This window comes from Mya arenaria, chromosome 17, assembly GCF_026914265.1.
Source record: "Mya arenaria isolate MELC-2E11 chromosome 17, ASM2691426v1".
NCBI lineage: Eukaryota > Metazoa > Mollusca > Bivalvia > Myida > Myidae > Mya > Mya arenaria.
The window spans coordinates 34,776,946-34,793,538 of NC_069138.1; the positions used below are offsets into that span (position 1 = coordinate 34,776,946).

The 16,593-nt window shown below is 34.1% G+C and overlaps 1 protein-coding gene across 1 annotated transcript; it reads left to right on the plus strand.

Moving 5' to 3' along the window:
* Positions 1-398: 398 nt before the first annotated feature.
* On the plus strand, positions 399-5,839 carry LOC128224671 (uncharacterized). The gene is made up of 6 exons (XM_052934633.1): positions 399-554; positions 1,106-1,196; positions 2,032-2,187; positions 3,218-3,366; positions 3,645-3,863; positions 3,985-5,839. Exons 1-6 carry the CDS (start codon positions 404-406, stop codon positions 4,446-4,448), a joined length of 1,230 nt encoding a protein of 409 aa, XP_052790593.1. The 5' UTR covers positions 399-403; the 3' UTR covers positions 4,449-5,839.
* Positions 5,840-16,593: the final 10,754 nt, after the last annotated feature.

The following is a 16,593-nucleotide window of genomic DNA, read 5'->3' on the forward strand; positions in this document are numbered from 1 at the left end:
ATTTAGAGCTTAAATTTGGTCCAGAAAAATTATATTCCCAGAAAATTTCGTAGAGCTACTTTATTTATTTTTTAATTCTTATTTTTTATTCATTATCATACACTGTACTGTATTTTAAATTTTAACTCCTGGTACAAAGATTTTGAAAACATTTAAATCAGTTTAAATTTATACTAAATTCAACTACATGTAGAATGTTCGATATAACAAACAAAATATGTGACATAAAAATGTTCATATTAAAACTTAACACTAAAACTTTCGCTGTTAAAATAATGAAACAATTATGAAAGTATTTTGCAAAAATGAAATAACTGGGTGCCGAATGTGTTGGTGCCGAATTGACTAGACCGAATTATCTTGGTGCCGAATTATCCTGTTACCGATGTTTTATGGATGTTTGATGCATGTAAATATAATAACTCATTCAATATCAAGGGTTGGAACGGTAGAAAAAGTAATAAAGTTGAACACATGGCTAGTTTATCATCAACAAGTGCGTTTGACGTCACCGATCAATGGACCTGTAAAGATGGAAGATATATTCGTCCAAGGTTAGTAAAATCATGTTTATTAGATAAACATAATGGTAGCTTTTTCTGTATCAGCATTAGGGACGTTACTAGTGTCATGCCATCGTTGTCTATAAATGTAAAACGGTTTCTAAACTTCTAAAACAGTACATTTTTAAGCATATTAGCTTCTAAGAGGTTGACACAGGCTAGTGTTTTCAAGTCCGAGTAGTTATATCTGTGTACAAAAATACTTTAAACCGCCCAGTCAAATACTTTTTGGGAAAGGAAAACTAATGAAAACATTGCCTTTGATTTACTACCTGGTTATCCAGGAAGCAATTATTAATGGAATGAGATTAGAATTAAAATGACTGCGACAGTACATGCATATTTCTGTATACCTTATAGTTTGTTTTCAAGAAGACGCATTGACGCTTCTGCCACCCTCATACAAATGCAAAAATAGTTCTTAACAAACAATAAAACATCAACAGCAATGAAACTAATCAAAAAGCAATAAAAAAAACAAAAAACAGCCGCAATGTTAGAAATGTTTCTAACTATGTTTCACTTTCTCTTTGAATATACAGCGACAAGACACCCAAGAGTGCCTGAGAGAAAACTAAAAAGATATGGCGCTTCGATCAAGATTTTAAAGGATATAAAATCGTTGTGTCAGAGGTAAATATGCCAGATATATCGGAGATCGTTTTTTTTTACGAGGCAACGAAACCATCTATAGTCGCCGGTCCAAGAAAAAGTCAGAAGGTCCAAGCGTGCTAACACTTTCCTGGACGTACCCTACCTAGATTCACATTATATAAATATTTTCTTACCAATTTTTTTTTCGGTAAATGCAAATAAGTGCTGATTTGTGTTTTTACGTTTCTAAACTACGAATGAAGAAGATTGAGATTTATACATGAAAAAACATGGTAAATCCCAATATCATGGAAACTGACTTTTTTGATGATGTAGATACTGATATTGAGAATATCCTCGGCTGCTTATAATTGCATTTATTCAGACAGTTTTAGTGTCAAATTAATATATGGACAAGTCGACAAAGTTTGGTTGAAGTCGTCTTATTACTCAGTCTCAGCACTACATTATGTTGAATGACGAGTGGTTTGTCAATGACTAATGTAAACGTTCAGATTTTACCGAGTAACTTCTAAGGTGAAATAAAGGTTGAATTGATCGGAATTGCTTATGTACAGAATATATATTTCTGTTTAATAATTCAAATTGTCAGTTTATCTTAATTCTACAAACAAATTCATTAAAGATACTTTTCACAGCAATTTACTGTATAAGTATATAGAAACTATGGGTGGGGCCATTTTTTATCCCAGGGTCACAATTTGCACATTCTTGGTAAATGCCACTACATGAGGCTTCGTGCCTAATATCATAGATACTTGCATTATAGTTCTCACAATCTACCGAGTGCAGTTTTAATATGAGTAATATTTGAAGGTTTTACTTTTGAAATTATTCATTTTCTATGTTTCAGGTCCCAACAACCGGAAGTTATACTTCTTGTCGGTGACGTCGGTGCAGGCAAAAGCTCCTTAGTCAACACTATTATTCAAGCACTGACTGAACAACATCTTCCGAGGGCGAAAACTGGCAAAGGTGGCACACGCACCAAAACCATCACACTCCAAAGGTATGCTACAACATCAAATATTCGACTTTTAATTGGTTTTTAAACCATTCATTTTTTAAGTCCCGCTAGAGAGCAGGTTTGGAAGGCGGAAAGAAACACATTAAAGAATAGCCTTCGAGTAAGACAGATTATCATAAAAATTAGTCAATGCCTTTTTCAGAAAGTGTCAAGGAAATTAACATTAGACTCAATAAATGATGTAAAATATTTCTACTTCAATAACACTGCACATGAAAATAAAGTCCATTTTAATAATTCTTTAATAAACATGCAGCAAAGAGCACAATTCAAATAGTGATGAATTCGTTTTTAACATTTAAGTCGGTGTTTAGTAGTATAATGCATCCTCCAACGTTTGGCACCATACAAAGTGTTGGTACAATTTCCTATGTTTAGCACTTTTTACACATAGTGTTAGCACATTCTACATAGGTTTGAAACATTTCCCTATGTTAAGCACGTTTTATATAGTTTTGAAACAATTTCTTGTTTGGCATGTTCTAAATAGTTTTGAAACAATTTCCTATGTTTAGGACGGTCTTCATAATTTTGAAACAATTTCCTATGTTTAGGACGGTCTTCATAATTTTGAAACAATTTCCTATGTTTAGGACGGTCTTCATAATTTTGAAACAATTTCCTATGTTAAGGACGTTCTTCATAATTTTGAAACAATTCCATTCCTATGTTAAGCCCTTCCTACATAGTAATTTTCCTTATTTGACACGATCTCCATAATTGCCATAGTTTTAAAATATTCTACTGTATTTGGCACGTTCTCTTTGTTGTATTATGACTTGAAGATCTTGCAATGGCTACCTTTTTATACTAACTGCTTATAGCGTTCAGTCTATTAGTTGTGATATAAAACACACATTTCATGGCATGGCCACGGGCGAAAATGACGTTACATTGGTTTTATCTTTTAAATAAACTTAAAGATCAATTTGCTGAAATAAGGCGTGATTCCTTGCGTTATGAATTTCACCAGTGGCCTGGTTTTCACCATATACATTGTATATACCTACAGGTTTTACCACTGCGGAGTCAACGAAAACGACCTACAAGATGGCCACGAGTTGGAAGGCTTAACTGACATGCTTCCAACACTTACTGACTTTGCCGGCAATTCAAACTGTCATGAAGAATTTCTTGAAATTTTATTTCTTATTCTTGGCGGTACAGTTTTTTATATTTAATCGTGTTGTAAGATATATTTTTTTCTTAAAATTCTCTTGCATTTTGTGTTATATCGTTAACCACTAGAGTAATGAAATGAGTTGTTTTCATAAAAGCTCGCAATTTAAGATTTATATTCGATTGTAGAATAGTTGATTGTCATTTAATTCAACAATCAGCATGATAAAATTATGTACTAATTACAAAGCTATTTGCCACGGAGTTTTTAGGGTCTGACATGGACAAATTCAGACATAACCCAACTAAACTACTTTCAGGATACATTCCAACCGGCACTTCAATCAATTATCTCGAGGAATATCAGAGAAAATTCGGCGTTGGAAAACTGTCTCGGAAGTTCAACGCAAGCGACCCTGCACTAGAAGTGACAAAAATTGTCTTTGTGATAGACGCTCAATCCTCCTCGTTGCCTTATGCGCTTATTGATGGCATACAACGTGCCATCCAACAACACACTGCAGATGGACAACTGAAGTGTATGTTGATTTATTTCATGTCACAAGAGCCTAAAATGGGCCTTAACTAATGTCTTAAATCGTAATTGTAAATGTTACAGTTTTCCTATTATCAAACCCATGAATATAATTTCATTTTCAGATCACTGTGATCTTTTTGTCGTTTTGACGAAAATGGATGTCACAGATCAAGAAACAAAACTTGATTCAACTGCGTCGGTTAGAGAGTCAAATGCGTCGCGTGAAAAGAGAGAACGCGAGCTTGCTGAAATGCTTACCATCGAGGGAGCCCTTAACGACAACCTCTTCCGGTGGATCAATTACAATGACAACATAACGGAGCAAAATCCCGAGATTGACATCATAGCCCTTACGTTTTTGAAAACCATGATGCAACAAAGACTGACAGATGCCCAATCAAGCGTAAAACCCAAAGCACTGTTACCCAAAGAGTTGATTCAAATGAGAGTTGCAAAAATGTGGGATGATGCCTTGATATACGGCTGTAGAAATTGGAATAGTCTCGAGAAACAAACACAACTCATAGTGTTGGCGGTTCTGGGAGGGTTTTTTATCATCTTCCTCCTAAGCCGTTCTTATGCATGATTTCTTATGATGGAAAAGAAGTGACAATGTGGTATATCTGGCTTGACGTTCAATGAGTTTGTTTATAACTTTGACATTATCTTATAAAACAATGTTTTTTTCCAACAGTTCGATTCGGCATTGTTTACACAATTGTAATAAATTGAATTCGAGGCTGGGACACAGTCGACAGCTAAGCGTTAGACGGTTGCAACTCCTTATACATATAAAAGGAGTTACTACTATCTTGCGCAATGATTACGGTAAATTCAATTAAAGTTGCAAGCCATTTTTTCCATATAGTTTAACAAAATGATCAGTTATACTATGTAACCATAACATATTATCAACAGTTCCGATCAGCTTTCTTTCTGTATAGATTTCACAGCCTATTGGTGTGGATTTAAAAAAAAAAAATACCTTGTTCAGATCTCGTTGTCGTAAAACCATTTTACGACAACTGGAGTGTTAATGTTACAAATTTTCATATGAAGGAATAAAATCCTAATTAAATATTTTTCTATAGCATTCACACATCCATTATTAATAAATTAAAATGATTTGTTTTAATCAAGGTCCTATTGATATAAGATATTTTTTATATTCCATGTCAAATTAACAATAACTTGTACAAGTACGTTTCGATCATTGACTTTACCAAAGCATTTGATTACGTCGTTAAAGATAACATATTTTATATATTAATCAAACTTTTAGAAGAGGAAACATCAGGTTCAATAAATGTATGAATATGTTATATCAGGGGTAAGAAATAGATGACTTCCCTAGTATACTTGGTGTTAGACAGAGTGAGTTTTTGTCACCTTTCTTATTTTGTATATATTGAAATGATATAGAAGGATATTTTACGCTTAATATCTTCGAGGATGTGCAATTGAAAATGTTTCTCTTATTGTATGTTGATGATATAGTTATTCCATGAGAATCTATAAGTGACGTTAAGCTCCTTTGGTTGAGTTAAAACAATATGCCTGAATTCACGTGTGCTCATTCAGTATTATGGAAGTGTCGCTTCGTTGCAGACAAATATTTTTCTATTATGTGTGTATGACCTATTATTTTGCTGAATAAAATAGTATTACATCCATTACTGCACACTTGTGAAGTGTTTGTTTAACACTCTCTTAAGGTTTTCTTAACCAGAACCAATCTGCATTGTTACGCATTGATATAAATCGAGGGTCCTATTAAGTAGTGTGCATGTGTTTGTTAGTCCATACTTAAGTCACAACAATCCTTGTTTTTGTTTGTTGAAGATGTGGTCATTTCAATAGTGTTATGTAATCGGCATATACATGTAAATAGTGCTGTTTTCTCGTGCCTGTCTTGTATGCTTGACTGCTGTTCACTTTTGTCTTCTTATTGTGCTTCGAAATAAAATCATTGATATACTTGGATGTTGGCGGCTTATCTCTGTGATTTCAAGTACCTTGCTGATAAACAAGGACTCTTTATATCTTTTTAGCATGCGCTTAGCAAATAAACTTCTGTTACTGTTAATCATGACAAGTGATTCAAAGCTTTTTTATATTTCTAATATACTTTATGAACTACAGCTGTTGTCAAATAAACGCTTCAAATTAAGCAAAAAATAAAAAATACACTCAATACAAAGGCAAGAGTACCAAGGTCAAGGTCATATGGAGTGCTTCAAAACCTAAACTAGGTCAGCAAAACATGTTTTTGTTGCTCTGCCAACTTGTCAACAATGTTGTAATAAATGAATTGCAACAAACAACGACCGAATCACTGAGTTCAGAATCGGGCATATCATTGGCCCTTGACCATTCTGACATTCATATCCCGGATGACAACTTATCGAATGTTTTAGAAAGTGTTAGAATATAATAAAGACGTTGTATGTATAAAAGTTGCACTGAAAGGCATACTCACAATGATGAACCAAACTAAAGGTTTTATACAACTTATTTCATATGATATTGGTACTATCGAAGTCTCATCCCTCTATCGGTAAATGGTATCGCAGGGACTCTACTTATTACTATGACGATTGAGACTGGGTGCACATCAATAAATGATGGTTATGAATTATACAATATAACATTGTTTTATACATGTTCTTAACAGTCTATTATGTAACTAATTTTCAATGTTGAATGTTTGGGATTAGTGGCCGTATTGTGCTTAGGGTTTAGCAATGTAAATCGAACACCAGTCAGATACTCCTGGCAACATCAACGGGCCTATTGCACCAATTGTGTTCACAATCATGTCCGCTTTTACCTCTCAGTCTATCGTGTTGTTGGTGGTTTGGTTAGACTGCAAATCAAATGAATTGCAATAACATGCAAAATGTTTTAAACTTGCATTTATAAGAACGACGAAAGTACGTGACAAACTACAAGATACAGCCAAAGGGCGAAATTCAAGTCTAATACAACTCATTAGACAAAACTTCAGCAATAAATAATAAATACATACAGATCAAATGTAATGGTGTGTACAGCTTGGAATTAAAACACTAATATTAATGATGTCTGTCTCAAATCACCCATTCATACGACACATACAAAAATGCTACTTTCACAACTTTAAATTATGGAAGGTTACAGACCACTGATTTAAAAAGCCAGAAACACCACAGGCGGGCTACACTTACCCTCCCTTCATATATAAAAAGTATCTGCTAGTTGTTACTTCATTGATTTTGATTTTTCACAAAGTGCCTAAAACTCATCTTTCTCTTTAAAAAAATAGAATTGTTTAAATGACAACCGGTCCATTAAAGTGGAGCGATTAAAAGAAATGATTTAAAACAACAGCAACAATACATTCACACCATTTAAATTGCAATCTGCCTTCAAAAAACGTTAATGCTGCATTTGTATTAGTCTAAAGAATGAGGAAAACGAGTATTTATTAACAAAACACTCTTTTTTTCAAGTACGTTGGGATATTTTTATATTTATGTGGAAATTATTATAAGTATTTAAGAGAGCACTTAACACTACCCACCTATTCCAGTGTATGTCAACCATCGTCAAAGTATCAAACATGCTTTCTGGTGTTGGCATATTTTCATTATATGTTTGGAAACAAAATGAATTGTTTGTTTACGATCCGATTCGCATACAAATGAAAGGTTCTTATAATCTCACATTTTGAAAATGACTGGTTTATCTATCTAGTAAACGAGAAAACTGATGGTGTAGCCTGCCTTTGAAGTGTGACAGAAATGGAACCCCATAATGATGATAACAAACGCTTTCAAAAATATATTCGAAACAGTTTAGGGTCGAATTTATGATGGCAAATACGTGACATGTGTGTGTCTATTTTATCTTGTGGCCACGACTTACTCGTTTCCATGACTTCTTGTGCCGTGGTCAAGACTTACTATCGCGTTCCCACGAGTGAGTTATCTGGTGGCCACGAATTAGATATGTAGTTTTTCTAAATCATGGCAAACGACGTCGTTGGACCGAGTTAGAAAGTCGTAGAGGATCACACGTGTCACCTCTTCGCCAACGATTTTCTTTTTACCGGACAGTCATCGAAGTTGAACTGCATAAAGTTTGTTCTTTGTCATCAATACATTTGAATGTGGCCTTCATTACATATTTTCGATAAAGTTAAGGCCAATCATGGTATTTGATCTCCGTCCGACAAGCTAAACATTCCAAAATTCCCTAGTGTTGCAGTACGTGTGCACGTTGCACAGCACGAACTAAAGATAAGAAGCGCATGTGTGTACGTCTGGGTTGGCAAAAGGGGATGTGGACTGCATGGTCATTTGAGCATCAATGGAGTTCGGTAGCTTTTAACGTATTTTATATTTGAAGGTAAGCACACGATTTTGATACTTATGAGCCTCAGTAGCTAAGTAATGTATTATTGCTTTATGGTAAATTGTACAAGTTTGACACCGCAAATGTGTTTGTGACTTGCTTTGTTCACAAAAGCAAAAAAGCGTTAATATTTATATTTTTGTACCAAAATGCTTCAGACCATCCAAGCAAGTACGTTTTTACATAAGACAACTATTGAAACCATTGTCGTTAATTTACTTCCTGGTCAGCCAAGAAAAGCAAAGCTGAATATGGTTCATATCAATCCAAATATGCAAGTAATTATTAAAGCTTATTTATAATAACACAATAGTTCGATCGTAATGCAATAACACGGGCCACACTACAATAATGTTGTCCAAAGCGATCGGTACTTGTGTTACTTGTTTTTATATAAAAACATGTAAAACAATATTAAGAAGCGATAATAGATGCGTATTCCTGAATACGGTACGCTAGTAGTTTTCTTTCATGAATACGTCTTTACGCAAGTGCGACCTACATATACAAATACAATGATACTATTCAATAAACAATAAAAACTACAACGATGATACGACCTAATAAGAAATAAAACACAACGACACTACTCAATGAACAATAAAGCAACAAAAATGTTTATAATTTTATTTCTCGTTTATTATGCAGCAGGAAGACACCCAAAAATGGCTGAGAAAAAAACAAAAAATGGCGATACGATAAAATTGTTAAAAGAAATAAAATCGCTTTGTCAGAGGTAACTATGTCATATATATCGGGGATTGTTTATTTTACGGCGTAACCAGTCTACCCATAGTCCTATGAAAGATCAGAATGTCCAAGGGTTCCAACGCCTTCCTGGGCGTACCCAAACTAGATTCATATTATATAAGTATTTGCTTAACAATTTTGACCGAAACATCGGGAAATGCAGATCAGTACTTATAGGTGTTGATGCGTTTATAAACTACGAATGAAGAAAAATTGGATTTAAACATGAACAAACCTTGTAAAACTACAATATCATAGAAACTTCGTTTGCTTAAATGAAATTGAAATGTCTGGGGTGCAATGAATCACATAAGGATGTAGAAAATGAAATTTAGAACATCCTCGACTACTTATAATTGCACAACATTTGGTTTAAACAATGTTCTGACAATTTTAGCGTTCTACCCCTTGAAAGTATCCACATATACCCTTCCTCTTTAAACATGATCGACCCATTGAATAGTGCTCGCACATGGGATCCTCTCGGAAGACGCTTTGTATTTTAGTTTTGAGGCGGGTTGGCAGTCAAGTGATTCAACTGTTTGTCGATAAAAACAACAGTCGGCATTATAACTTATTATGTCGACAAAGGTTTATTCGATAAATCCATTCGAACCGGTCCTTAAAAGTCCATTGCTCTACAAAATTAATTACAGATTGATTGATTAAAAATGTTTATATATAGAAGAAACATATATCTATATAAAGTTAATATATGGACAAGTTGACATAGTTAGTCTCATGAGATTAAATGATCGGTAATTGCACTACATTATGTTGAATGACAAGTGGTTTGTCTATGACTTATGTAAATAGTGGTTCTTAGTTTACCGACTAATTTCAATGGTGAAAACAAAGGTTGAATTGATCAAAATGTTTTGTTTTTATTTCTGTTGAATGTTTTGCATTTGTCAGCTAATATAGACATTCATTCTGGATACACATTCATTGAAATTTGTATTGCCAAAGCATCACCTTCATTCACCAGGACTTCATTTTTGTTAATGAAAGAAACGCATAATTTTAATCTCCTTGGTGCAATTTTAATGTAAGAAATATAAGAAGTATTCTTTGTTTAACATTACTTATGACAGTATTCATTTTCAATGTTTCAGGTCCCAAAACCCGGAAGTTGTTCTTCTTCTCGGTAACGTCGGTGCAGGCAAAAGCTCCTTAGTCAACACTATTATTCAAGCACTGACTGAACAACATCTTCCGAGGGCGAAGACTGGCAAAGGTGGCACACTTTCTAAAACCGTCACACTCCAAAGGTATGCTTTAACATAAGGTATCTGGCTTAGTAGGTTATAAAAAAAATATTTCCATGCGGTCCAAGTCACGCCAGAGGGCATGTGTGGAAGCCGGCAAGAAACAGTTAAATAGTAGCCTTTGAGTCAGAAAGATTATCATAATATGTCATCGCCATTTTCGATAGTGTCAAGGAGATTGACACACTAGATGGACGAAATGGATGATGTTTAGTTGTAGCTTGTTTGTCTATCATAGACACTGCATATGCATTCAATCGCTTTTAAGACCAAAAGAGAACGATTTCAGTCATGGAAAATGTGTTTTTAACTTTTAACAAAGTTGGTCAGTGTTTAATAGTTTGGTGCACCATCTTACGTTTAGTACGTTCTCCACAGATTTGGTACATGTTTCAACATGTTTTAAAACAATTTACTATGTTTGGCACGTTCGCAATATTTTTAAAACATGCCCATATGTTTGCCAGTTTTCCATTGTTTTGAAATATCCTTCTACGTTTGGCACACTCTCCATATGTTTTGAAACATTCTCATACATTTTGCATGTTCTCCATTTGAAACATACTCCTATTTTTATTAAGTTATTCTGAGTTTTGAAACATTACTTATGTTTGGCACTTTCTACATAGTTTTGGAATAACGCCTATGTTTGGCAAGTGTTTCATAGTTTTAAACATCCTCCTATTTTAACGCGTTCAACATATGTTTTTAGACATCCTTGGTATGTTATCCGCAGTTTTGAAAGGTCCTACTACATGTAGCACGTTTTCCTGAGTGTTGTGCATCCTTTTGTTTGTGAAACCCGGTTAAAAAAACGCGCACGCCGTTTTCCGGGCGGGCGGACCTGCAGCTTTAAACTCAACCTTGATACGAGGCAATTTCAGTTGGTACAAATAGAAGATTGTACATGTTAATTGAACCGTGCTCGCAGAATGGATTTCACACGATTGCGAGGGCAAACAATCTCATCCCCAAATTTTGATAATTATGTCGCGGAAGTTTGAGTGTTGTTTAAGTATTTTTAATAAGTTTATTGACTCAATAAAGTATTCATTCATAATCGCATAAGTTTAACGAGTGAATTTGAAAATCTAGATCTTTTCAAACAAGGTGACAATAGCGTCTAAATACTTGCACCGTTGCAAAGCATAATTTTCAGGGATTCAACTACGTTTTGAGTACGAACCAAGATTTGTAGATGACGGGTCTAGTTTGAATTAGTTTAATAAAACTGACTAGAATTATATGTATAGGATCCCTGGGAACAAAGAAAAAGCCTTCAGAGGATTGACAGCTACCTGTTTTACCGTTAATTAACACTTCGTAACGCCGCGTTTCGCGTTGACTCGACGCGGTGGAACGCCGGGGAAGTTATTGGTATGAACGCGTTGACCATCACACTTCAGTCGCAGCGTATAGTGATAATTAGATTAAAAGATAACGTCCATGGTAAGGGGAAATCGCGGCGATGTGCGAAATGTGCAAAAAAAAAACGTATGGTTGGTGGTGTACATGCATAAAAAATTCTAAAAAAAGGCGTGTGACTTTTGCACATTTGTACCTTTCAACCATAAAACAGGACAAAGTCTGAATTCCCAACTACCACTGGTCAACCAGCTGATCTTTGGATATTCGCAAATAACAGCTTAATATAAACATTAACATCTTACTACTATGTAATTAATTATTCGAATCCCAAACTGGCAACTAGCAGGAAGTTGAATATTCCGAAACAAATAGGTAGTTGGATATCCGAATCCCCAACTACCAACTACCTTTACCGCTATATATATTTTATATGTTACCGTTATCTTCGAAAACCAGGCCACAGCCGAAAAAAACGTAATACGAGAAATCACTTTTTTCCAACAAGCTATTTTTGGCTGAAGTTGGTTTCATTTTGAATGTCTCTTTGTTTATTGACAGTGGAATAAGGTTAAAAGTACTGCGTTCTCATCCGGTGTATTCGACAGTAAGTGGAATTTTGCAGATTGGAATTAAAGTCTGCAAAAATCCACGAGAGTCGAACACGACATTTCGGATTAAAACGCAGTTCTTACAATCCTTTCATTAAATACATTATTGCTTAAAATACTTAAAAGATACATGTTTTCATAATAAATGTCATTTTATAATGACATGACGTCTTTGTTTTTGTTATATGATGACGTTATTTTAACAGCGCGCATTGGTACGCTTATGATATGACGTCAGCAGATTAGAATACGGTCGTATTGCATTGGAGTGCAATACGGACTTACGTATTTTGCAATATATATTGCGTTTGGGGTTATAATTGGTATATACTAAAAATAAAACCACCGTCAAAATTTAAAACAAAATGTGCTGTAAAATTGTGATTTCTTGCGTTACGTCATATCATCATGTGGCCTGTTTTTTCGCATACTAAATATAAAGCGTTTATCTTCAGGTTTGACCAGTGCGGGGTCAACGAAAACGACCTTGAAGATGGCCACGAGTTGAAAGGCTTAACACGCTACCAACGCTGATTGACTTTGCCGGCAAGTCAGGCTGTCAAGATGAATTTATTGAAACTTTAGATCTTATTCTTGGAGGTACTGTTCTCTACACAAAACTTTTGCAAGAAAACCTTTACGTCGGTATTAACACTGACCATATTTCAATCTATTTACTGCGTTTTGCCTACGATGCGTTGATTGTTTCAGAGACTAAGTCAGGATTGCAGAGCTCTCTAAACAGTAATATTGCCGCAAATGGAATCTCACTAAGGTTATGGTTTTCGGAAAGGGTCGACCGGGATAAATGGTTTTATAATAGTAAAGAAGTAAAACTTGTTAGTTCTTTCAATTATCTAGGAGTTTTATTTACCAGTGGTGGTTCATTTATGCAAGGTACCAAAACTCTAGCAAGGAAATGCTTGAGATCTCTATAAATATCAATTTTAATCTATTCAACGCATATGTACTATCAGTTCTTTACTATGATTCTTAGGTTTGGGATTATATTAACTCGGAGGTTTAAGAAAGTCTACAAGAAGTTCTGTAAATGGGTATAAACTTCATTTATAGTGTTGATAACTTTTCTTCTACAAACAGACTGTCAAACATGTTAAGGAGATCATCTGATCTTTATGAGGTATGGCCCGTAAAATATGTAAGGCTTGTTCCCGCACTGAAGAATAGATTTAGAATCTTATGTCTTGGTTAGACTTGTCACCTTTTGTAGACGTATTCAAAGAAATAGAGGCCAGTTTTGAAACAATCCTAATATCGCAGTCTTATAGAAAATAAGTATAAAATCATTTTAGCTCAATTACGGTTATCATCCAATAAAATAAATATACAGTCTGGTAGACACAATAAATATCCCAGAAAATAAAGAAAATGTACAATTATTAATTTATGAGAGGACGAGTTTCATTTCGTCATCAAATGCCCAGTATATGCATACCGTGGACGTCAATATATTCCGAGGTATTTTAAAACTCAACTCAACCGAGTTTAATGATATATATATATATATATATATATATCATTAAACTCGGTTGAGTTTTAAAATACCTCGGAATATATTATATATATATATATATATATATATATGTATTTCATATAGTATTCCTTTTAATTATGTGTTTCCCTTTTTTCTCAATTCGCTTTTAAATATGAGAACATGCTACTTGTTGTTTTGTTGATTGTCACCTGTCGTGATTAAATTTTAACGAGTAGTTCTTTTTGATACATATAGATAGACATTTTTTATTATTTAGTTTTTGTAAACTCAATATTATTCTTAAACGTTTAGCTATTTATTTAAAAAAGTGAAGCATACTGATATCACACATATTCTTTTTTGGTTTTGAAAGATTGCAAAATATGTCATATTTCTTTCTTTTTTTGTTGAAATAAAGAACAATAATAAAAACTGCAATAATTGTATCTACAATGTATATTGAATAATTTATTTCACATATTCGTAACAAGCGAGCAATAACCGTTAAAATGATACCAATATTAAATGGGGCCCTCAGGTATTCAAATGTGTTATTGTCGCCAATAGCTCGATTGGCAAGCTTATTTGTACATTGGATAGATTAAATTCAGCAATTTATATACATGTACTTATGAGAAGTATCCTAACAAAGCCATTTTCAGGATACATTCCAACCGGTACTTCAATCAAATATCTCGAGGAATATCAGAGAGAGTTCGGCGTTGGAAAACTGGCTCGAAAGTTCAACGCAAGCGACCCTGCCTTGGAAGCGACCAAAGTCGTCCTGGTGATAGACACCACATGCCACTCGTTGCCAAAGGCGCATATTGAGAGCATACTTTGTGCCACTCAACAATACACTGGAGATGGACAACTGAAATGTCGGTACATGTATATGTCTTCCATGTCACAAAAACCATGAATAGTGCGTTAACTTATGAATTTAATAGTTATTATTCATGTTACACTTTTCCTATTATAAAAAAAAACATGATTATTTGCCATATGACCTGTCTGAGAATATAATTTCATTTTCAGATCAGTGTGATCTTTTTGTCGTTTTGACAAAAATGGATCTTGGAAAGGATGACAAAGATGAAGAAACTTCGCGTAAAGAGAGAGAACGCGAGCTTGCAAAAATGCTTACCATCGAGGGAGCCCTTAACGACAACCTCTTCCGGTGGACCAATTACAATGACGACATAACGGAGCAAAACCCCGAGATTGACATCATGGCTCTTACGTTTTTGAAAACCATGATGCAACAAAGACCGACAGATGCCCAATCAAGCGTGAAACCTAAAGTACTGTTACCCAAAGATGTATTTCTTATGAAAGTTGAAAAAATATGGGATGATGCCATGATAAAATGCTGTACAAGTTGGAGCAGTTTGGAAAGACAAACAAAACTTGCAGTATTGGCCGTATTGGGAGGATGTTTTATCATCTTCCTCCTAAGCCATTCAGTTATGACAAACAAAGAAGAGACACTTTGATATACCTAACTTTGACATGATTCTACAAAATACTGAATCGTTTTACAACAGTACGATTCGTTATTGTTCACACATTCGTAAGTCTATTTAAAATTAAATAAAAATAAAATTAATTAAAGTGTTTACGCGTTTTGTATTTATTCCAAACATTTCGCTATCGGGTCATAAGAGGGACATTTTAAGTATTTTAATAATCAGTTTCAGACCTTTCTTTGACCTGAATTTTGCCATAAAGACTTCCGAAGCTGTAATAGTCAACAACAGCATTAATATAAAGGGAAAGAAAGCTGCCAGAAACTGGGTTTCCTTCTATGGCTTATGAAAACATCGTATACAGAGTTTTCACTGTGAGATGTTTAACGTCTATGACACTTTCTGAAGTAGTTAACAATGTTCTTGTGCTGAGATTGTTAAGCCCTGTAAGAAGTTATATAATGGAAGACCAACTGAGCCTGACTTAATATTGAATGACTTGTTGATATATGGTTTGGAATTTGAATATTTTTGTGTACTATTTTAAACAAAATATTTGATGTGATGCCGTCTCAATATGTTTTGAGAATGTTATCATTGTAAAGGAAATACATTGTTAAATACGAGTACATTTGGAAAATTGTTTATAAAAGTTATTAATGACTAAGTTTTTGGCAAAGGCATATAATGTGTATAAAATGTGTATATTGAGGCCCAATCGGGCTTTAGAACATGGAAACTGTAGATAATATGTTTGTGTGACATTGTATACTAGAACATTTGTTTAATAATTAGAAAAGCTGTTTGCAACTTTTATTGACTTTACCAAAGCATTCATTGTTAGAAAAAAAGTTATTACTGATAAACATGATGTGTGGATCGGGGGTTTTTCATTTGATAATTAAATATATTATTGGAAAGGCCTAAAGTTTCAAATTTCGATTATATAAATTAACATTCTTTTGTGATGGTTTTTTTTTTGGTTTGAAACAAGCTTGCATTTTCAATTGAATTTTATGTTTTAAATGGACTAGTTAACGTTTTACCGGATCAGATGATAGAAAAAGTTTTGTTGTTTGTTTCATTTTGAAGCTGCACAGATTTACCGTTTTGACGACTCTTTTTTTTGTCTTGGAATGAGCCAATTTTTGTAAAAATATCTGCCTACCAGTGATATAAAACTGGTGACAAAAGATCAGATCGCAGATTTTCATATTTCCTTTCGAAAGTTAATGTTTTATGGCTAAAAGCGTTACTAACGGTTTAAGAAAATGCATCTAACATCCATTTCTGAACTTAAATATGAACATCTGCGATTCGATTTTTTGTCAGCGGTCTTTTATGACTTGTTTCCATGCATTTTCGCATAGATTGGCTC